The sequence below is a fragment of the Sinocyclocheilus anshuiensis genome, unplaced genomic scaffold, assembly GCF_001515605.1.
Source record: "Sinocyclocheilus anshuiensis isolate Anshui unplaced genomic scaffold, SAMN03320099.WGS_v1.1 scaffold84, whole genome shotgun sequence".
In the NCBI taxonomy this organism is placed as follows: Eukaryota; Metazoa; Chordata; class Actinopteri; order Cypriniformes; family Cyprinidae; genus Sinocyclocheilus; species Sinocyclocheilus anshuiensis.
The window spans coordinates 409,293-434,585 of record NW_015557076.1 but is presented as its reverse complement, the minus strand read 5'-3'; the positions used below and the strand labels follow the sequence as shown (position 1 = coordinate 434,585).

Below are 25,293 nucleotides of genomic sequence, written 5' to 3'. Positions count from 1 at the left end.
TAAATTATTATTATTATTATTATTATTATTACATATTTTATTGTTTTCAATATTTTTATAAAATGTTAAATAAAATAAAATTGTAATAAAACAAAATAAAGTAAAATATAAATCATTCTGCATACTGGTTATCAGTAAATAATAATAATAATTTTAATATTATAATTATAATAATTATTGTTGTTGTTGTTATTATTACATATTTCATAATAATATACTACATATAAATTACTATTATCATTACTATTTACTATTATTAATAGTAATTATACTAATTAATATTATCATTACATATTATTACATATTTTATTGCTTTTAATAATAATAATAATAATAATAAATGTAATTATTTTTCATTATGTTTTTTTTTTTTAATAAAATAAAATAAATAATTCTGCCTATTGGTTATCATAAAAATAATTACTAGAACTATATTACTATAGTATAATTACTATATCTGTCCAAAAACAGTATCAGTTGACCTCTAGTGAGGGTGATCATGAAAAGCAGATGCATAGATCTGATGCTGTGGGTGAAGAAGGACAGAAGGTGCAGCACTCACAGCTCTCGATCTCCAGCGTGCAGTTCTGCTCGTCCAGCGGGTATCGCCGCAGGTCCATCATACAGGCCGCGGTGGTGGTGATCCTGAATACAGAGCAGAGACAGGGGACTGTGGGGATTACTGACGCTTCTCAAGGACAAGAGCAGCCCTCCTCCCTCATCTACACATCCACACTGCTGGCTCACCCACAAACAGTCTGCAGATCAGTCTTTAAACTACGTTCCTGTTGCTCAAACACTGGAGAACAGCATCAGCAACACCAAGGTCATGGCTCTGATTCCCAGGCAATGCATGAACTGATAAAATGTGTACCTTCAATGCAATGCAAGTTGCTCTTGATAAAAGTGTCTGCCAAATGTAAGTAAATGGTATAATGAGCAAGTATTAATCTTGAGTGGACAACCAAAGTCCTCGTTACCTGAAGAAACACACTCCTCTGAGTCTGACCCAACTGCAGCAGCAAAGCCATTCTCACAGCAAATGAAAACGAGGTCTAGAAACTACAATTTAATAGATGCCTCTGAACTTCATGTGGGTTGTTAAAACTTCATCTGAAGAACTGCTTATCTGTAATAATTTAGCGCATAACTCAATTCGAAATCCTTTCACTTGAATTCTCCAGCGGATGTGAATGCAACTTCACCTCTTTTTCCCTTATTTTTATTTTTTTTTTGGAAGGAGTCTCTTATGCTCACCAAGGCTGTGTTTATTTCAATTTCAATTAAATGGTCAAAAATACAGTAATATTCTGAAATATTATTATAATTTAAAACAGCTGTTTTCTGTGTGAATATATTATAAAATATAATTTATTTCTGTGATTAAAGCTGTATTTTCAGCATCATTACTCCAGTCTTCAGCGTCACATGATCTTCAGAAATCATTCTGATATGCTGATTTGCTGCTCAAGAAACATTTCTGATTATTATCACTGTGCTTTTTAATATTTTTGTGGAAACTGTGATACATTTCATTTTATTTACATATAAATATCATGAATTATAAATAACTTCAATATTATGAAACATTATAAATGTAAATATAAATCATTTTGCTTTTAATTTTAATAAATCATTTCATATTTCTACTCAATTTTGTGAATTACCATCAGTCAGTTTCCATCATGATTAATTCATAAAAAATAATAAAAAATAAATAAAAATATATATATATTAAAAAGTAGAACTTGTGACTGCAGGTTGTGAGTTTAGTACAACTTTGATTTGATTTAAAGCAGCATTTATCACATTTTTGCAGTTTTTATCATGTAGGTTATGGTTTATTATGGTTTGTCAGCATAGCGAGAACAAGCCTCATCTCTTTCTTTTGTTCACCAAAACAACATTTGGCGTCAGTAAGATTGTTTTCTGTGAAAGAAATGAATACTTTTATTCAGCGAGGATGCATTAAACTGATCAAGCGTGATGTTAAAGACATTCATAATGTTACAAAAAAAAATCTGTTCCAAATAAATTCCGCTCTTTTTGATTCGATGTAAAGCAGCAATTTTTTTTTTTTGTGGGTTGCAATTTTTACCGTATAGAGTTCTGATTTGTCAGCAAGCCTCTTTCTCTTTCTCTTTCTTCCCGGTCATAAATCAGCATGCTAAAAACATCAATACTCCTGAGGTTCCTACTGCATCGTACCACAATCACAACTCCACAGGAAGCACTGGAAGAACTGGGAGCTCTGGGAAATCAGGAAATTAGGCCAAGATGGCAGAGGTAAAAATAACAGGCTATTTATAGGTCGCTACATCATCAGCAAAAGTCTCAGTGCGTTTCGGTGTCTAAGAGATGGATGGATGAGAGAGTCACTGGTTCCTCCAGCTGATGAGGTTTGGTGTTTCTGGAAGCATGCTGCTGGAAAGCTGTGAGAAGTATTCGAGGTGGAGTTGATTAGCCTCTTTCTCTCGAATTCTCGATACCTCCATCATTCCTTACCATTGTTAACCCTTTCATCTTCTCCTTCTCTTTCCATCGTCCATCGTTCTTTCACTACATACAACGTGTCTCTTTTTCTCTCTGTTGGCACGGGGTCCATTCATGACACTGACTTTCATTAATCCTCAACAAGCTTGAATGATGACATTTATTCAGCACATGCTCGGTTCAGTTTTCCATCTGTCTAAGAACAACTGATTAGACACTACTGTTCAAAAGTCTGGGGTCATTTTTTACAAGAAATTATTAAAGTTTTTATTCATCTAGGATGCATTAAGCATAAAGTGACAGTAATGGCATTTATAATGTTACAAATAAATGCTGTTCTTTTGAACTTTTCTGTGAACTGTGAATCAGAAATGTTTCTTGAGCAGCAAATCAGCATATTAGAATGATTTCTGAAGATCATGTGACACTGAAGACTGGAGTAATGATGCTGAAAATACAGCTGCGCATCACAGAAATAAATTACATTTGACATTATATTCACAGAGATTAAATTATAATAATATTTCACTGTTTTTACTGTAGTTTTGATCAAATAAATGCAGCCTTGGTGAGCAGAAGAGACTTATATTCAGTTTGAAGAAAATATATAATAATGTATAATTTCTGTTTAAAGTTTTGATGCTTTTGAACTAAAACTGGTAATAATGAACACTATTTCAACAATAATTTTGTCTAGTTGATGACTTGCTTTGTACAATTATAATATAGGTGCCACTTAAGACTTTTCCTTTAAACATGCATTATTCCTGAGAGAAAAAAGAATTAGTACGATATAAAGGAGAAAACAAAGGAACAAATCCATATTAAAGCAACCTGGATGTGTGTTTTTTCATCAGAGGGGGCTAATATGATTTATTTGTCAGGTGTTATTATTGCCCCCAACCACTCCAACACTGATTTCTATTAAATGTGATATAATGATCTAGTCTTTGTCATCATAAGTCTATTTATTACCAAATGCGCATGTTAATTTTACTAAATGAAGGTAGATATATTTGTAGCAGTCTGTGAGTTAGGAAGAAAAACGTAAACAGATTGTTCCCCCAGTCTCTCTTACTCATCTCTCCGTCTCACTGTGACCTGCCGCTTACTGCTTGATTTGTATCCGCTTGAAGAGGGCTTGGCTCAATATATTAAGAGTAGAAGGAAGCTAGGCCTGACCCTCACCGGTTTAGTGCCGCTTAACGCCTCTGGCAGCTTGTATCCGCTTGAAAAGGGTCTGAGGAATAAAAGTCAGAGCTGTTTACTCTCCAGTGCCGTTAGACTGCTACTTCCCTGCATTGAAACCCACCAACGCCGAGGTCTTCTCATCCACATGCATTCAAGAGCGCTCTCTTTACCAGCACACTAGACTTCATCTATCCATCTATCACCGGCGGGCCGCAGCGCTACGGGTTCCCCGCGCACCGCACAGGTTCATGTAAGGGTTGGGTACAGACCCCAAGGCAGCATGTGTACCTTTATTCCAAACGACCTTGTTTACTAAGGCTTGTGCTGCAACACACCACGCAGGGGTCTGACTAAATTACATTATGATGGTGGCGAGAGGACGAGCTGAAAACACGGCAGCCAAAACGGTAGTCCTGAATTGCATCAAGGATTTTGCAAACTAAACTACTGGAATGTGATTTTTTTTTAAGCCTCTGGTGCTGTTCATTCATTCTTGACAGAAAAATTTGACTTCAATAATAATCTTCAGCCAAATGTCCTCTTTAAAAAGAGATCTTAAGTTAAGTTAAGCATTTGTTGCTTTGTCATAAATCAGCTAGCTTTACTATAGTTTAAGTTGGACATTTAATTTTCAGGTCTATGCTGAAAAAGTGGTTAACAGGTTAAAAAAAATGGGTCATAACTATTCAATAAATATAATTTAGTACCATAAAATATAATATAAAAATAATAAAGTATTAAATAATAAAATATCATATAAAAATATTAAATAAAAACAACATCAAACTAAAATATAGTACATTTCATTTAAATAACAAAATCGGTCATTTTTGACCACAACATGAACAACACCAGAGGTTTAAAAAGTATAGCGATTGTTTCGATGGTGAAAAATGGTAGCTATATGGTTGAAGGGAAGGGGCTAAAAAACGAAACAAAACAAAAACACTTGATGATGTCAACAGACATGGAAAGTCATTTGAGTGCGCATACACATATAATGTGCACACACAGACTAGGATTGTGCACTAGAAAGTGTTTCTGCATAGCATTAAAGATACCAGGGTCATTGGGTTTGATTCCCAGGAAATGCATGAACTGATCAAATGTGTACTTTGAATGCAATATAACTCGCTAAGCACACACTATGAGGTGTTCAGCAAGGCTATGTACTAGGCCCAATTAAGAACCGTTAAAGTGCAGTTAGGGCCACTTCTGTCTAAATGCAGCTGACTAATTTAGTACATAATAGACTTAAGCAAATCTAAATTACTACACATAGTGACTGAGAGAAGAAGAGGTCTTCTGTTTACCTTCTCATTTACAGTGGATGAGCCACACAATAAAATGGAGACATTATCATTAATTCTCATTTACAGAAAAGGTTGCCTATTATATGGAGGTGAATTGCATTGGCTGGTGTTATTTTTTTTCCAGCGACTTGAAGATGTCTAAGGGCAGAATAGGACAGCTTCTATTTATAGCAGGCATTATTTTATTTTGTGTAATCACGCATAACTGTGTTATCTTTCTGTGTAAAGGTAGGTGAATATACCAGCAGCAACAGGAAAACTCAGATAGGAGAGGCATCACTGCAAGGAAAATTGCTGAACTGGTAGCAGAATTCAATACCGTGTCCTTCCCTCACACTTTTATGTCTGATACTGTCAATAGCGGCCTAGGCAGGATCACAAAAGAAATCTATATTAAAGTAATATAAAAGTAAATGCTCTGATCTTTACGTGACACGTCCTTGTTTTGCCTCCCTAAGAGAATGTTTTTTTTTTATATTATTCTTTTTTTTGCAGAGATTCTGTACATTTATGTTTAAAAACAAATATTTGGTGGTTAAATTCAATATGAACTCTTAATTTTTTGCATTTGACACATGCTTTTATCCAAAGCAACTTATATTGCATTCGAAACACATATTTTTTCAGTTCATGCATTTCCTGGGAATCAAACCCATGACCTTGGTATTTTTAATGCTATGCTTCACACTTTCTTAATGCACATTCCTAGTCTGTATATGCACATTGATTTAATTTACTTTTTTTTTTTTTTTGCATTTGGCACGTTTATATCAAAATCAACTTATGCTGTGTACTAAAATGCTGTGAATGGGACACATCACAACACAATAAGCTGATCACTGCTAAAACTATACTTGAAATGTTGGTTTAATTCAGACAGAAGACATTTTGGTTACTTTTAAACAAATGAGTCTATCCGACACTAGTCTAAGCCTAAGATAGCAATGATTTCTTTATACACATTGCACACAAAAGCAGAAGGCACTTTCGATCTGGCAAGTTTGATCTCATTGGCTGAATTTACACAACTTCCAGGAGTGAAGGCATACAGGTTTTTTATGAGTCCATATGGAAACAGAGTAGTGTTTAAAAAAGTAATACCCTTATGAAAAGTAACCATGGTTTTACTATAAATAAAACCAAAAAAACATGGTTACTATAGTTAAACCATGACCACAAATGAACCGTAGTTTTGCTACACTAACAGTAGTTTAGCAATGGTATTTGTAATAAAACTGATTATACAAATGGTAATCAATCCGCCAAAAAAAAAAAAAAACATGGTTACTTAATTTTACCTTTAATAAAACCATGGTTAATTTTCGTAAGGGTAGGGTCAACACAATACGTTTTTGGGAAAGAACTAATCACTGGATTGAATGACACTAAGAGTTTTGTTTGATTCATTCATTAGCAATTTTTTTTTTTTTTTTTTAAATAAAAATTAAACATATCATTTTACATGTCAGCCTGACAGTCTTTTTGTGTTTAAGTGGATGATTCTTGTCCAGAATAAGCAGCAATGCGGATCAATTACTCTACAATTGATTTTAAATCAACACTGTACAATGCATAAGAAAGTTTCTTGCATCTTTAAAGGCTCCAAACAATGAAAGTTCAGTTTGAAACTAAATGAATATGAAAATATCTTTGGCATAATAATAGAAAATATTTTGACATTAGTCCATTAAAACAAGGACAACACAGACTGCTAAGCTGTAACATGATGCACTTGTTGTATTATGACTCAGAAATTGTATTTAAGCCTGTGTATTTTCATCTCCTGGCCAGAGTCCGTGTTATTGGTTGAAGTCTTTTAGGAGCAAGATAATCAGATCTACCTGCCTGTGCTAAATTGTCAGACTTGGCTCTCACAGACAGCTATAGAAGAGCGCTGTTATTTTCTTCTTCTCCTGGTAATTGAGGAACATGCTTTGGCAGGCTTAGTGGAGCAGGGCACCCAAGAAACACAGACAACACACCCCCACTCATCACAAACACACACTCCCATACGCATTCACAAACCCAGAAAGCCCATCTTCCAACACTCTTTTGTGTCAAACTGCAACAGAGCACAGATTCACACTAAATTTCAGATGTCACAAAAGAGAACGCTCTATTACTGCCTCCTCAACACATGCTCACACACACACACACACACACACACACACACACACACACATGCGGCCGCAGCCGGCGCTGTCTCGCATGCGAAGGTCTCCATTGACAAAGTAGCGCGCTGGCAGTCCTGAAAGCAATGTTCTGCGAGCCAGGTCACGGCACTCTCACACATTCCCATCAATGTTTCATCATGCGCATTTAGTATTTCTGCATGCAGTTTGTTATGTAAAAATAGCTTATGTAAGTGGGCACTTACATAATGAAGCATTATAAATTATATTTATTGATTTTTTACAATAAATTAACAACAGTGAATTATCTGCTGCAATGCAGATATAAAATTTTTAAGCACTCTTCTAATAAGGACACTGCTGTCAGGCTGAGCAACAGAACGCACAATGCGCAGCTTTGGAATTAGCAACAACAATTTCATCCCTTCTAAACATAGACAGCCATGTTGAGTCACTTACACCGGCATAATGCATCAGCAGCCAGGGAAAATAAAACCAGGCCTCTGAACACGTCGTGAACGCGTTATGTGGGTGGTTTGCAAATAGTTTGCACGGACAGAATGATGAGAGGAGTCAAACGTGATTACGGGTCGATAACGACAATGGCAATGACCTCAACGGACGTACCTTAATCCGTAGAGCACGGTGCCGTCGGGATGCAGGCGTATCATTCGGTTCTTGACTGTCACTCCGTGAACGAAGGATTTCTTATCGTTGAGGAAGTAGGTGTCGGGCACCCACAGCTGGTCAGCCACGCGGTTATCCAAGGTTAGATTCAGAGGGATCTCCGTGTACGACAAGCGCTTGTCTCGCCAAGCCTGCTGGAAATACATGGTCAGGGTGTAGTCCTAAAAAAAAAAGAGGAACATTTGGAGAAGATGAGATCATGAAGACTACTGGGAAATACAACATTCTTCCTATCTCTCTCTGCATTTGGGTTTTCAGATCATGTTCAATTTGATGTTTCCAGATATTTAGAGAAATATGGGCATGTGACTTACACTATGAATATGTAGCCATCACTATACTATTTGTATATGTTTACATCAATATTTAATACTAATATGACTGAGGTTAATATTTAAAACTATACTGTGATTAATATTTAAGTATTTAATATTAATATTTAAAACACTGTAAAAATGTTACTTTAAGGAGCTCTTTCCTCCTGATCGAATCCTTTAGTTTAGTTTTCTTGCCATGTCTTAATGTATGTACACTACCATTCAAAAGGCTGAGGTCAGTAAGATTTTTTTTTTTTGGTATGTATTGGAAAGAAATCTCTGCTCACCAAGAATGCATTTATTTGATCACAAATACAGAAAAACAGTAATACTATAAAATGTTATTATACTATAAAATAATCATTTTCTAGCTTAATATGCTTTAAAGTTCCTTATTTGCTGTTTAAGAAATATTTCTTAGTATAATCAATGTTGAAAACAGTTGTGCTGCTAAATATTTTAGTGGAAGCAATGAAACATTTTTTTTTCAGTATTCTTTGATGAATAGAAAATTCGATGAACAGCAATCATTTGAAACAGAAACATAACATTATAAATGTCTTTACTGTCACTTTTGATCAATTTCACGCATGCTTGCAGATTAAAATGATCAATTCCATAAAATAAAACTAACATATTCATTTAAAATATAAATATTAATTAATTTAATTTGAAATAACTACGTTTACTTCAATTAATTAATTAATTTAGATGTTACCACATGAAGCAAATTATGTTTATTTAATCATTTTCAGTCCCAAGACACATGATCAATGTCTCATCAAGCTGCTAATAAAATAAGAGCTAATAATACTGTACCAAGCATATATATTGTCTGCTTGATTAGTTACTACTAACTGTTGTTGAGCTGTTTTTATTAACATTCACCATCTTTCAGATCATTAGTCAACAAATCCTGTGTAAACACTGCAGGTGGTGTCAGGCTCGCAGATGCACCTTTTCATTTAACCCAGCTGAGTGCTCACTAAAAACCGCCTCGCTCACAAATCACTCTGTGTTTCAAGTCATTACAAGTTCGGATGTGAGCACAAGTGATGAGGTCCGAGTGTGTGAGATGTTTACTCTGTAATTAGCCCATCCATTCCCACCCGTCTGACACATTCAGGCCGATATGTTGACGAGCATTGTCCCACTGACAGGCTAATCAGCCAATCACAGTGAAGCATCAGCTGATGTTTTATGCTCATATTTTGTAAAATGCCTCATTATAATTCTGTACCATCCATTATTTTCTCATCCGAACTGTTTTTGAGCATGCACTTTTCTCTTGCCTCCTGGGATGAAATGCCCCTGATTTTATCTGGGGTTTGTTTCGGGAGTGCTGTGGATGTGTTTATCAGCGTGGCCAGAGATTGAGGGGGCAGTGGGCTGGCCGAACGCTGGCAAGCGGTTTCTAGCCCCATATTTATCTCTCCGTGCTTCTCCAGCGGTGACCTGTGAGGGAACTCTTAAAACTGGCCAAAAATAACCCGCACACTTGATAAAGTTGCTCTCAGGCATTAAAGGACCAAACCTCGCTCTGATTCAAAAGCCAATGGAAGAACCAGCTGCGACTCACACTGTCCTGCATGTGCCACTTCAGCATGAGCAAGCACACGCTAAACACATCTGAACACACATACGCACACCACAATTCTCCATGACATGATCCTGTACACAAATATCATTTTTTGCACCACATTTCTTTTAGACTAGACTGATAAGAATCCAAATTACTGATAACCAAGATATGACTATAAAACCCCTAATGAGCATGCAGATGGTCCATCATCAGCCGTCGACTCTCATAATATCCTCCCATCTCCAGCATTTGTCATTATGCGTAGAGGAGGTTAAGGATGGTGCTGAGCATCGACGCTGCAGGTTTCCCTCAGGAGAAGCATCAGAGTCACTTCAGCAAACTCATAAAGGGACAGTTCACCCAAAAATTAAAATGTGCTGTTCATTTACTCGCTCTCATGCCATCCAAGATGTAGGTGACTTTTTCTCTTTAGCAGAACAGTGAAGAAAACTTTTAGCTGAATTCATGGTCATTGGTGGTTCGTTAAATGTAAGTCAATGGCTACTGTCATTTTGAAAGTAGAAAAAAAAACAAAAAGCATATCAAGGAGCACAAAACACCAGTGACTCCTGGCGATATACTGAGGTCTTATGAAGCGAAATGATCAGTCTGTGCAAGAAACTGAACACTATTTAAAACATTATTACCTGTAATCCAGAGCCTCAGGTAAATGGTCCAGAGTGATGTCCGGTTCCCAAACGAATCATTCTTTTGAACCGGTTCTATTTAGTGAACTGGATGCTCGAGCAGCACAGATCTACAAGTTACTCAATCAAAACTCACTTTCAGACGCCTGACAGTCACTCCGACTGGAAATGAGCAGAAATAGCGGCGTATCTGATCCTGTGATGAATGAATCATTCAGTGCTTCAGTTTCTCCAGCAGTCACTGAACTGAGGAAACCGTTCGACTCGGACCCAAGACCGACGAACCGCTGATATTCACATGCATTAACCAAACACACCAATGAAGGGCCAAATTAACGATTTTATGGTTTCTCATAGTTGTCTCATAATTGTCTGACTTACTTTCTTGTGTGCAACAAAACCTCTATCATTTAAAGTGCATTTCAATTAACCGAAAGTGAACTGCAAAGTGGACTTCACAGGGTACATTCCACCATCCTGTGAGATTCCAGTCCAAAGGGAGTGAACATGTTCAGTCCAAACGCATAGAGAATAAGGGCGCATCGATACGTCACTTCACAGGAAGTGGAGAAGGAAATTCACCCACTGTGTAAATTAGCATCACTCCAGTACTTAAAGACATTTGACTGAAATAAACCAGGTAAAAATGATTAGAGGCTTCAGCATTTTTATTGAGTTTAATTAATGCCAGGTGTGGTTTGTACGTGGCTGTTTGCAGGTATAAAGTGCAATGGTTAAATAAGATCAAATGCACATCTAATATTACTAAATCAAGTTTATTTTATTATTAATCAACACAACACTCAATTTAGCACCGTTTAATTTATTTGCATTAAATTAATAACACATGAATGTGTTATATACAGATATATATTAAATGAAAGTATGGTCATTTATATTACATTTATGAATTTGCAGAAATAACTCATTTTGTCATCTTCGACAGGGAGCAGGAGGAGAGTGAATACTCCGTAGGGACCTTGTCAATTGGAACGCAACTTTGCTTTCCTTCGAGGGAAACAGAAAGAGACGTTATAAAGAATATTCATGCTGCTCTCAAGCATAAAATGAAAGAAAATAGGAACCAGCAGCTTTCAAGCAAGAAAAAGAACTAAAAAGCACCATAAAAGTGATCTATGTGAAAAAAAATGATAGTTTTGTGTGACGTGAAAAATGAAAAAACTAGTCTTCCACCGGAGACCTCAAAACTCAAATTTATATACAGTATGTTATGTACAGTAACACATTAGAAGTAACGCGAGTTACATAATCAGATTACTTTTTTTCAACTAGTAAAGTAATGCATTACTTTTAAATTTACAACGGAATATCCTAGTTACTTTTTCAAATAAGTAACACAAGTTACTTTGTTTTCCCATTTATTCACTCACACTTCTGTCCCCATGTTGAGAGAAATCTGAGAAAACAGAGGCACTTCCTTTAGCCTGAGGCTTATTAACTTCACTTTTGGTGCCCTTACAGTTGCCAAAAATATAACTTTTGTGTTTTTTGTTATAAGAAAAAATAATAAGCAAGCCCAGCCCAGCAGACAAAAAGTAACGCAAAAGTAACGTAATGCATTACTTTCCATAAAAAGCAACACAATTAGTTACTTTTTCATGAGTAATGCAATATTATAATGCACTACTTTATAAAGTAACTTTCCCCAACACTGGTCAATAACGCTAAATGTCATTGCTTCTTGTGCATTGCATGGATACAATAAGTCAGATTTCATGGATAAATTGATGAATGCTCCTCACACAAAGCTATCATTTTATTTCAGAAGACTTGAAATACAGTACGCAAGACGCATAGACCACTTTAATCATCGTATGGAAAAGAGCAACATGAACATTCTGCTAAATATCTGCTTTTGTGTTCCATGTAAGAAAGATTGTGTTTGGAACAGCATGAGGTTGGGTAAACTATCCACAGAATTTTCATTTTTGGATGAGCTAAGCCTCTGATAAAGAATGAGGATTTGCGCTATGCATGAAAAAATGTTTTGATGATATTTATGCCAAATGATATTCCTCCATTCTGAGCTCTTTAAACACAGCGTTCCAGTGAAGTACTACAGTGAAACAGGACTACATATATAGCACATGCTGATGTATTACGGTTATTAATCACAAAGAGAAAAACTGAAGAAAAATGGAAAACACTGACTGTAGATTAACATCTTTGGGAAAAGAGGTTAAATATAAATTTTTTCTGAGCGGAGTGTGGATGCCAGGGTACAGAATGTGGAACACCTGGGCTTGGAACTTTCCTCTTGGCTTCGGTGCCAAATGTGAGCATAATTACTATGGTCACAGATGGTAGCAGATGCCTCTTTGGGCTCTGTTTACTCTTCTTTGACATCAATAGATCTCAAACCGAGACGCAAACACACGGCTTCTGTGAGCTCACATGCAACCGAGTGGATTTATCACCATTTCTCTGTTGCTAGAATCATGCATGAAAATAGTGCATTGGTGCATTGATATATAATGGGTTGTTGACAAAATAACTGTTTTTTTTTTGTTTTTTTTACAGTATTTCATATGATGAAATTTTGCTGTTCTTTTTCAATCAATTACAATGAAACCGGATGTGAAGCTTTTAAGTTTGAAAAAAAATGCAATGCACCATAAAAGTATTCAGCTGCATTGAACACTAGCATTAAATTATTTAGAAAGTATCCTTTCAAGTTCCACAGAAGAAAGTAAGTTACGCTTTGGATCAACATGCAGGCGAGTAAAGGAAGACAGAATAGTCATTTGTGTCTGAACTATCCCTTTAAAGCGTTTTGAGAAGCAGAGATGTTCTGCAAGAGTGAAAAAGCCTCTGTTAGGTTGTGCTGTTTAATCATCGTTAACAGAGCTGAAATTTGCAAGTGCACATTAATTTAATCAAGGACGTCTTTAAATCTGCAGCATAAATGTACTAATTAAGGGCGCACCGGTTATGAATTCTTTATGTGACATGAAAAATCGGCAACTAAAGAAGTCTGAGACATGAGAAGAAGCTCTTTGTATGCAATGAAAGTCACTGGAACAAGATCCGTAACTCTCGCTGCAACTGACCGACTTCCTTCCACTGGCTTGAGCAAGCCGACACTTAAAAATGCCAAACCAGGACTCAACATTAAGGATGAACTTATGATGCAACACCATGGTTTAGCTGGTTAACATGGACAAGATTATGTCAAAATTGCAAGAATTATTTGTGACAGTCTTGGAAGCCTATAGATTAGAAAGGAGAGAAAATTATAAACAAATTAAAAAAAAAACTGGTGTAGGATTTGCTACACTCTAAAATTGCTAGTAAAATTACAAAGAAATTGCAAGCAACATTGAATTAAATGTGAAATTTAGAAGCAGAAACACTGAAATAGTATTTTCCTGTTTTAAAAGTACTCCAATATTGTACAATTTTGAAAAATACTTTTTACAATGATGTAAAAAGTAAATAAACACATATATACTAAAACACGGATGCAAATGTATCTTCCATTAAGCCATCACTCACTGCTGGATAGCTCATTTTTTTCTGTATTTATAGGTAAACTTCCCATAAATGAAAGAAAAACATTTTTATGATCATTTTTTCTTACAATAACATGTGTAACAGGGTGGAATTGCGAGCTTGATCAATGCTTTTAACACTACAATCGATTATTTTGAGTCTAGATAATGTTTTAACAATTGTTTTTGCTTTAGAGCAATGACAGTGTAAATGTCAGTTGTTTAATTGTTAAATAACACGTCTTTATCATATCACATGTTCAGGTCTTTAAAAAATATTTGATAATTTTTTCTTACAATAATGTGCGTAACAGGGTGGAATTGTCATGCTTAATGAATGTTTACTTTGTACGTGTTTTTATGCCTGCATAAATATGGTCTAGCTGGTTAACAGACGATTTTGTCAAAATTGCAAGAATTATTTGTGATAGTCTTGGAAGCATCAATTAGAAAGGAGTGAAAATTATAAACAAATAAAATAATTGGTGTAGGATTTACTACACTCGAAAATGTCTAGTAAATTTCACAAAGAAACTTCAAGTAACATTGATTTAAAAGTGAAATTTGGAGTAGAAAGACTGTAAAAAGTACTCCAGTAATGTACAACTTTGAAAAATATTTTTTTTACAGTGTAGTTGTGCATTATTGCACATTAAACACATTAAAAAATATTTGTTGTCATTTCTTTTGGAAAGAAACTAATCTATATTTTCCGACAAAATGTGTTGCTAAAGGTATCATTTGCTGTGGTTGGGTATTTAATGTTGGAAGAAGTACAAATCAAACCTACTGAACTGACTGGGCCAGCAGAAAAAAACAGATCCTTATTGTTGATCCAGCCATAGTATGATCTACAGCGGAGCACGCCAGATCTGAGAGACAAGCATACGTAAGATAAAGTGAAGCATGCCAGCTCTTCAGATGGATATCCAGATCGATAGATCATACTGAGATTGTGACAGGATGACACGACGTCATTTGTCGGGTCTCTCCCACTGAGCTGACACTGACGCAGAGGCTGCTGGGAGTTCTCCATTAAGCCTGTCACAACCCAAATCCAACACTCATCACGTTCAGCAGACATCCATCTCCACGGCACACAACGGAAGTCAAGAAAAACAAAAGATGATTCTGTTTTCCAGGCATTGAAATAAATGGCACTTTCCGAGAATAGGGTAGTGCATTTTTTCAACAAATAGTCAATGAAAGGAGGTGTTAACCTTTAAAAAATGATGTTCCTCGACCTCAGAATATTAAACTGCAAATTATATTAGCAGGTTTTTTTTCTATTTATTTGATTTGAGGTTTGTAATTTTTGCAACTCGGTTGTAACCAAAAATTTGATCCATTTAAAATCACGTTTAAAATAACGATTTTTACATTTTCTATCAATAAATCATTAAATAAACATGCAAATTACACTTGTGTAACAGGGTGGAATTGTGAGCTTGATCAATGCTTTCAACACTAAAATCAATTATTTTGAGTCCAGATTATATTTTAACTTTTTTTTTTTTACATTATAACCAATGTTGGGGCAAATTACTTTCAAAATTAATTCATTACAACATAAAAAGTGGGTAGTTCCACAATTAGTTCTGGTACTATAAAAAGGTTCCCGCGGTGCGAAAGGCCCTATTGTGTCACTCCCTAAAAAAGTAACTTGCGGTACTTAGTTACTTTTTACGTTACTTTTGCATTACTTTCTCTCATCTGGGCTGGGCTTACTTGTTTGTTTTTAATATAAAAAACATATATATTTTTGCTAAATGTAAAAGCCCTTTCACACCAAAAGTGAAATGAATAAGCCTCGGCCATTCTGGACTGCATGAAGAATAGGACGCAGGAGAAGAAAGTTCAACACTCTTCGGCAATAACACAACACGTCTGCACTCACTCCTGATTTCTCTCATCGTGAGGACAGGAGAGCTGTCAAGTCAATACATGAGAAAACAAAGTAACTTGCATTACTTATTTGAAAAAGTAACTCAGATATTTTGTTGTAAATTAAAAAGTAATGCGTTACTTTACTAGTTACTTGAAGAAAGTAATCTGATTACGTAACTTGTGTTACTTGTAATGCATTTCCAACAACACTGTTTAGAACAATGACAACATAAATGCATGTTGTTTAATTGTTAAATAACATGTCTTTATATAATATCACACGTACAAGGCTTTTCGTTTTTTCTTACAATAACTTGAGTAACAGGGTGGAACTGTCAAGCTTAATGAATGCGGTCAACACTAGAGGTCGAACGATGTATCGGTTTTGCCGATTAATCGGCACCGATAGTTGATTGCTGGAACTATCGGTTATTGACAAAAATCCATGCCGATAGTTTTCCAGGTTGCGTCCATTGCTGGAGCGGCTGAGAAGGGTCTGCTGTCATTACACAGTGCGAGAGCGGCCTCTAGTGGTTGAAATCACTGACAGCACGTGCTATTTGTTTAGACACGTGATACTGCACGCTGAACAGAGCGGGAAACTTCAGACGCGGATTTAAATGCAGCCGACAGAAAATCCTGCCGCCCCACAGAGCGCCATTCACATAGTTTTCCTTTAAATTACATTATATTGGTCCCGAATCGTTGTTAATGTACATAATGAATTGTGTATTGTGCATTTTCAGCAAAACGTTTGTCTTTCTGTGACTCGAATAAAGTCTTGTGTGCTTCATTTATAGAGCTATAATATAGGTCGCGCTTTCTCTTTCCGTTTGCTCCGTTTTTTAAACACCGAACTTCAAACTCATCCATGCCAAATTGTTCATTCTTGAAGTAAACTGGTCTCCATTTGGTGATTAAATAAACTGTTTTAGACCGCTGCTCGAGTTGAACGCGATGCGTCCGGAGTGTGTGTGATACCGGTGAGTTCTCCTAGACTCAGCGCTGCGCTTTTATTTTGATTAGATAATCATCAAGTGTTCAAGAATAGAAGCAGTTAAAGTGTGAGAGTATACATACAATATCCATATGTATATCATTTTAATGCTATAGCCTTTGTGTATATATTTAAAGATGTGCATCTTTAAGCATGACAGTTGAAATGAAATGGTAACACTTTAAAATAAGAGTCCAGTTGTAGCATTAAGATTAATGAAAGCTGTGTAAGTATGTTCCTTGTTAGAGGGTATTAATTTCAACATTTACTATTACTATTATTTTTTTACTACTACTACTAGTGGTTCAGTACTGTTTTTATTAATAAAGCACTATTTTAGTTAATTTTAAAACTATCAGTTAATTAATCGGTATCGGCCAGTGTGGTACAACCTAGCTATCGGTATCGGCAAAATCCACTATCGGTCGACCTCTAGTCAACACTTCAGTCAGTGCAGAAATTGAGAAAAATTGAATTATTTATTTGCCTTTCATCATGCAATAGAAACGTTCCAAACAACGTTTTCCACACTTTTAAGCAGAGATGTATTTTTGTGTGGGTAAATCACGTGGTAACAGGGTTGAGTACAAAATGTTTACGATTAAATCGAGCTACTTCTTATTCTAGGCTAGTTTTCATAAAAAAAAACATGGGATGTGTGCCTCTAATGCTTTAAATAAGTCATGAGGGACCAAAGTGTTTCTGTTCATCCCTATTTGTGGAAAGTGCCAAATGAGGACGCGAGGAGATTGTGATGAGAACGCTGATAACGGGGCACTTAACATCACCGCCGCCATAGTCTCAGTGTCTCTCCAAATAAGAGAAACACCAGCACAGCTGCTGCAGACTTGAAGACTTCATTAATAGGTTATGACAACGAAACCACGCGAAAGACTGGTTAAGCACAAGCCTCTGAATATTGTAGGTTGTTAGAGAGATGGACTTAAGATGCAGCGGTCACACCCGGGGTGCTAATAGCATGACTGGCCCGATTAGCCTTCATTCCCAATGGAGCGTTTTTTACAGCTACTTAAACACGTTTGATTTAACAGCCCATCACAGGATGATATATTAACAGATCACACAAGCCAAATCTGTCACATTAACTTCACTTAATCTAAGCTCATAACCGCAAGTGCCGTGATGAGGATGTTGATGACATGTTTGGAGATAAACGTTTGATGTCGAAGACGTGATTAAGTGGCAAAGTTTATTGCAATGTCAGACAGACTCCAAATGCCAGGTGTTTCAAATTAATCTACAACTGAGCGCCTCTTCGCAGAATTAGCTTGGAAATTAGACTTTAATGTTGTTATATGATTAAACTTTCTTACGAAAACATTCCGTGTTTGATTTTTACATACTAGATACTAGCAAACTAGTCCCTCAGAGGATGACCAGGACCTTGTGCAAAGCATTATCCTGCTTATTACATGCCTACTTACCAGACAAACCAATAAATGAATTAAATGAATAACTTAAAGACCCCTCTAGTGAAAATCAGGTCGCAAAGAAAGCAAAAATAGCAATGAGAGTGCCACGATGCTTTATTCAAGAATTTTTTTTTCTTTGCACACAAAAAGTATTCTTGTAGCTTCATAGCATTATGGTTGAACCACTGATGTCACATGGACTATTTTAACGATTTCTTTACTATCTTTCTGTGCCTTGAACGTGGTAGTTGCGTTGCTGTCTATGCAGGGTCAGAAAGCTCTCGGATTTCATCAGAAATATCTTAATTTTTGTTGTGAAGATGAATGAAGGTCTTACGGGTTTGGAATGACAAAAGGGTGAGTAATTAATGACCGAATTTTCATTTTTGGGTGAACTATCTCTTTAATACAATATTGCCACTTGTAGTTGTGTAGCATTTAGTACTTCAGTTAAAGAGACAGTGCACCCAAAAATGAAAATCTGTCATCATTTACTCACCCTCAAGTTGTTCCAAACCTGTATGAGTTACTTTCTTCTGTTAAACATGAAATAAGATATTTTAATATTCTAATTCTACACCCTTGCCTCATTTAGTATATGTGGAACCATGAATATGCAAATTAGTCCCCGCCTCCACTCATTCGCACCAGCTTAGAGTATCTGCTCCACCAAACAGTTGACGGTACCCACTGACGTCCATAAAATGATGGAAGTCAATGGTTACCAGAAACTGTTTGGTTCTCATACAGGAACCTCATACAGGTTTGGAACGACTTGAGGGTGAGTAAATTAATTTTCAAAAAAAAAAAAATCATTTTTGGGTGCACTGTCCCTTTAACTGAGTGAAAGTGGAGCAGATACTCTAAACTGGTGCGATTGAGTGGAGGCGGGGACTAATTTGCATATTCATGATTCCACATATACTAAATGAGGCAAGGGTGTAGAATTATATTCAAGCCATTTTAAAGCATTTCCTTGCAAAAAAAAATTATTGTAATTTTAATTATCAAAAATGAGTTTAAAGGAATAAAATGACTGCAGGAGTAATGTAAATAAATATATTGTTTAATAAATTGAATTTTTTTATATAAAAGAAGAAAGAGACTAAGAGACACATGAAACTATCACAGCTATGTACGCAATGAGTAGCCATGGATAAGCCAATTTATATAGGTGTTTCTTAGTGCTGGGTAGTGACGGATTACATCTAATCTGGATTACATGATAAGATTCAGTACATGTAATTAGATTATATTACATTTTAAAATGCTCATATCAGATTACAGTCACTTTTTTATGGATTACATGATTACATATTATCCACACAACGGCAGAAAATTATTAATAATTTATTGATTGATTTTCTCTATACCAGTCTGGGAAACCATGATGTAATATGATGTTTAATGCACTTCATGCTTGATGCAATGGAATATTTTCTCTCTCTTTGTTTGTTAGTTTTTTATATCAATATGGTACACAACAATCCCATTCAAATCTAGAGGATAAACGAGTTAGGTCAAAAGTAATTAAAAAGTAGTTGGAATACATTACCTAAAATCAATAATCTAGCAGATTACGTTACTAACTACAATTTTTGTAATGTCATTTGAAATCAGCAACGAACTTGCAAGTAAAGTATCTTTTGTAAGTATTTTTTGACTCCATATTATATTTAACCATTTCTTTTGGCTTTAGAAAAATGACGACATAAATGCCAGTTGCTTCATTGTTGTCTTTATAATATCACACATGCCTACCCATCTTAAAAAAAAAAAAAGGTTGACTTCATAATTTAGGAATCGCATTAAGATCATCATATTTGGGGATCCTTGGCATCAAAAAAAAAAAAAAACTTAAATTATACATTTTATTAGTCATTATGTAAACACATACATATAGGCCTATATACTGTATATATGACCACAGACACAAAACAGTAAAAGATTAGGTAAGCAGTTAAATAAATGCAAGCAAGATAAGACCAATCATAATTCAGTACGCAAATTAAAACTGCAATTCAGTAAGCAACTATAACAATCATCACAGCAGTTGCATTCTCTAAATATGTCAACTTTAATCGTAAATGTCTCAGACAAAGTCTAAAAGCAGTCGTGCTACGTGCACATTAACGGGTCGTGCTGAATTAATTGCAGAAATGAGCGGAGAAGAGAAAAAGCCTCGCAAGAACTATAATAAGCTTCTCAGTAGAGTGAGATGTGCTGCAGATCTCATCAGTGTATGGAATTATAATACAAGCTGCTGCTGTCTGAGAGAACATCATGTGACTACACCCATGCTCCTCTATTTCTGGCTGTAGCTAAATCATACATGTAAACACACGGCACGACGTTACGTACGAGAGAATTAATCAAAACACAAATCTGCAGGCTTGCCTTAAACACAATCTATCGAAACAGAGAAGAACCCACATTAACCCCGCAGTTTTAGAGAAGGGTGGTGTTGTCATAGCAACAAAAAGTAAAAATAACACTAAATAACACACTGTTTATCAGCTCGGAATTCAATAAAACTGGACTAAACAGACACTAACTGACTATAGCCAGAAATGATTAGCAATTACGCACACTAGTACTAATTAAGTCGAGCGATCTAATTGAGTCTAAATTTGTCTTTTCATCCATTTGCTATTTCACAGGCTATCATTGCGCGGCCCTGCCTCTTATTCATGTAAGCAATTAATGCTTGTCAAGATAATGATACATATAAGGGCAATGTTTCCGCCCCGGTAATTATTTAGCCCATGAGCTAACACAAGTCTGCTCCCATCTTTTCCTTTGAAGTGACTATTATGTTTTCAGAGAAACCGGCCCGGCCGCAAACAAAGGGCATTTCGAGCGTAATTTATGCGAGCAAACCGGAGATGCACTCAGCCAGTGCGAAAAGCATGGGTGACAAACAGATCGATCAGAATATCATATTATCCCATTTATATTATGCTTCCTCCAAACTCGAATGAGTCATCAGAAAGCGCCGGAGCCAGAGAGCACGGCCTGTTTGCCTCTTCTCCAAAAATAGCCCGCATTTTAATGTCAAATCTCGCGTAGACTGGCCTAAAGATTTGCATTGGCAAACAACACGGGTGACCTTTGGTCGAGGCTTCTTTGGCCACGTTTAAAGCACAGCGAACGCCCTTGTTTACATGCGTGTGAAATGGCAGACAGGAGGAGATGAAGGGGGCTGCTTCGCTTTAAAACAAAACACTTGAAGCAGTTACGCCTCGCAAAGACACCTGGGGCAGCCGTGCCGCTCCTAATTGAGAGATCATACTTCTGTCTGAGATGCAGGCATCGCACTGGACTAATGAGACAGTAAACTGGTACGAGGCGCCAAAGAGGCGAGCATGAGAGAGAATGAGGCATGATGCTTGTTGGCTTTGAATGGAAATATCAGATACTAATGGCTGCAAAGCTCCCAGATCAACCCTGTCAACCTTCAGGATAGTTGAGGATTCTGTCGGCTGCGAGCTCAAGTGAAAATCCAATTTTGCTGGAGCTGCAAAAAAAACAAAGATTTTCATCTTTTCTTTCCAACTCTTCGGGATTCCAGAGCTCGACCGTGACAAGCAACAAACCTGACAGATCTATAAAGGTCATTTGTAAGCACATCACTACACAGTATGAAGCATCCGTCCAGAAGTCTGTCTGCCTTAAAACAGCATTATTTTGAGTGCTGTATATCCATGACTTTCACAGTCGTTCATGATTAGTTCATGGAAAGTCAAAATGATCATTAAGGGTCGAAATACAATTTTTAAGAGTTGTTTTATTTTGTAATTAATTTTCAATGAGGTTTGCGATTTTATACAAAAAATTAAAAAAAATAATATTCAATAATAAAATTATTTGTTTTGTCATTCTTTATTAAAATAACGTTGGTGACAAGGTTGAAGGTCAAGATATTGAATGCCAATCCAACTCATGTTTTATGTATGATTTTAATCGTTGGATACAGTCGAAAAGGTCAAGACCTGGGAAAGGCCAAAATCCCATTTAAAGAGGGAGAAATAGACATTTGGTGTATTTAAAATTTGTTCAATTTAATAGGTTAATTATGGTAAATGTATCAATGAACTATAGTATATTATTTACCAAATATAACCTATTTAATAGTTATCATCTGTTCTGCCTATAATTCTATTACATAAAAAATACTAATAGTAAATAATGGGGAAAAGTTCACCTTATTCATGGAATATGATGTATAAGCACTTTAACAAAATTGTCCTATAGTGAGCAAATTGTAGCTGAAATATTTTAAAGTTGAGGACAACTACAACAATTTATATTAATGTACAGATTGTACCCCATTTTATTTTTGGATTTTATTCATTTCAATTTCTTTTCCAAACAATTCTATGTCCATGGGATATCCTGACCTTGATGGACAATGGCTGAAGCCCTGGTTCAAGCACCAAATCCAGGATAAACAGGTAAGATTCAAAGTTTAATGAAATGTAATGAAACAACATCGCTTCCATTATAGATTCGACCACTTGCGTGCGCGCACCACCTACAGCGCTATAAATATATGTGTGAACTCGACTGGCAAAAGGAGGCATGCTTTTGTTTTTCCACACAGATCTCTGAAGAAAATATAGAGCTCCTGGCAAAGGCCATTTCACCTTCATCGAGTTAAAAGGAGCGACTGGGAAATGAATCGAAAACAAACTCTATCACCCCCGCTGAAATGATAAAGCTGCAATGAGTACGAGCCATAAATCTTTAATTTCACAGCCATACATATTCCCCTGCAATTACAGTTGCCTCCGACAGAGGATGCGCTTGCGCGAGATAAACTTTTCAGGGGTCCCCATCAACAGTATGTCGCTTTACATCAGTTTAATGCATAAGCATTTTAAAGGGAAGATGCATCTACAAAAACGTCGATAGATACTGTTTATAGACGTGCATCTCCCAAAACCCGTCTCTGTCGACAAAGAAACGCGTGATTCGGTCAGCATCCGCGGCACGTGCCGTCTTCCTCCTTGAGAGGGCAACGCTCACCTTGAACTAGATGTGCGATTAAACCCAAGTCACAGCGTGTAAAGGTGCGTCCACGATCCTGCCTGTTTCTATCAAACCGCTGGGCATGAGACATGCGGAGCGCGTGCGAGTGCGCCTGCGAGTGCGCCAGTGCGCGTGTGTTTTGAATTCAAATGTCAGCAGCGAAATGCTGAGCAGATACCGCAGCATGCCAGTGAACTTCTGCAGTTTCACATTTAATCATCATGTGTGTGTGTGAGCCACATCAGCTGGTGCGCATTTTAACAGAAGGACACATAACACCAATGGAAAACATGCCACATACCATGTTTACTTCGGATACCATGTCTATGCTGGCTATGTCTATATTCATCCCTACCGCCACCGGAGCGCCTGATGGAGAGAAAGGAAAAATGATTAAAAGGGAAATTGCATGCATGCATAAACCCACACTTGAACCTTCAGGTGCCAAATTACACTAAATTTCATTCTTGTGACATTCTATATATGAAACAGCATGTATTATATGTATATGAAACACCAACACCCCAAATTCACGTGGCATTGCGCATGAAATTGTTGATTTGTTACAGCCACTGGAGGTGAACGCACAAACGCAACTGCATGACTGACAAATGCACAGTTAGACGCGTCCTTCTATCAATAACAGCTTGAGCGTCTTCTATGATGGACTCGTATGTGTGCGCGTGCATCAAAGGAGATTTTAAAGCATGCCATTTCATTTGCTGTCATGATGCAACAAAAGTTGCGGTGCAAACTGAATTGATCCCCAAGTTAGCGTCCCTCTCTGGGAAAAGATAAAATGGCAAAATTGCAGGAAATAAGCATGCGTTCATTTTGCTCATGCATTGACATGCACGCCTGATCAGAGACTGAGATGAATATAAACTAGGTTTGCATGAGTAATTGGGCATGTTAGTGCGCGTGACAATCCAAATGCAACAATTATACGAATTTTACTCATGCTAGCCTACCTCCGAAATCTGGCCTCAGCCGAATGTCGTATCCTTTCATGAGTCTGTCCACGGTGTCTTTAACCACCGGCATATTGCTCGGGTCTCTGATACTGCAATAATATCACGAGATGTTCTTAAATTCTTCTTACATCCAAAGACACAGCATTTTCTTTTCTGAAACGGCACAAAATGCAACCCTACCTTTGCGCGCACGCCACAGCCACGATCAGCGGACATAAGAAGATGATATGTGGGGGTTTTCCGATACTCTCCATTGCAACAGTTTTGATGGGCTTTTGGATGTGATGATGAAGACAGCGCACATCCAACTTACTGAAGCCAGTGCAGCGAAGGCAATGAGCTGCGCATGCGCACACGCCAGCTCCAGATCAAAGAGCAGCTCCTGATGATGCTGGATGAGCTGTTTCCATTGCGGGGGAAAAATTAAAGGGACGACTGAATAAACCAAGTCAAGAAGAAGAAGACATCAGGTGATCCTCATGCAGCATTTTTAGTCCTGTGTAAATGTGGAACTTGACGGGTTCCTGAAGGTGACACGAAGGGGTTTCAGTCATACCGAACTTCAGGTAGCCCATCATAGTCATTAACGTTTGCTTTAGGGTCTCAGAATAAAGAGCCGCTGAGAGTTTCTTCGGAACGTGTTTATTGTGAGAGAAACAGAAAACATAGCCATTCAACATATTACAGTTAAAGACCAAATGAAATACTTCTTAATCGCTATGTAGTTCCTATTCTTTAGTTTGAAAGTCACAACCGTGCAGAGCAGCTTGCTACTGCTAGTGAAAAATACAGGTGGTATTAGGGGGAGGGGCTTGTTCATTCTAGAAAGCATTTGATTGGACTAAAAGTTGAACACGCCCCTGAGTGCAGGACAAGTCGTCAATATTTTTGGTCAGTCTTCCTGAGGATTTTAAATGTGTATATCTGTTTTAAAAAAAATATTTTGTCAATTTTCAGGAGTTCACTAGCATATAGATGACCTCCAACTACTAGAAATTAACTAAAAAAAAAAATGTTACTTACTAAATACATTTTCTAATTTGGTGGCGGTCAAAAATGACCAGCATTTTAAAACTGATTGTACATTTCTCATTATG

The 25,293-nt window shown here is 36.6% G+C and overlaps 1 protein-coding gene across 1 annotated transcript in view; it reads right to left on the bottom strand.

Annotated features, from left to right (window-relative positions):
* The window catches only part of LOC107676783 (gamma-aminobutyric acid type A receptor subunit beta2), a 49,024-nt gene extending 24,393 nt beyond the window's left edge, over window positions 1-24,631 (bottom strand). The window contains exons 1-5 of the mRNA XM_016471464.1: window positions 24,377-24,631; window positions 24,194-24,285; window positions 23,524-23,591; window positions 7,757-7,977; window positions 563-645 (exon numbers count right to left, since the gene is read on the bottom strand). Coding sequence (XP_016326950.1) covers window positions 563-645; window positions 7,757-7,977; window positions 23,524-23,591; window positions 24,194-24,285; window positions 24,377-24,450 — 538 coding nt within the window. The 5' untranslated portion in view covers window positions 24,451-24,631. The remainder of the gene's footprint in view (window positions 1-562; window positions 646-7,756; window positions 7,978-23,523; window positions 23,592-24,193; window positions 24,286-24,376) is intronic.
* Between the last annotated feature and the right edge of the window lie 662 nt (window positions 24,632-25,293).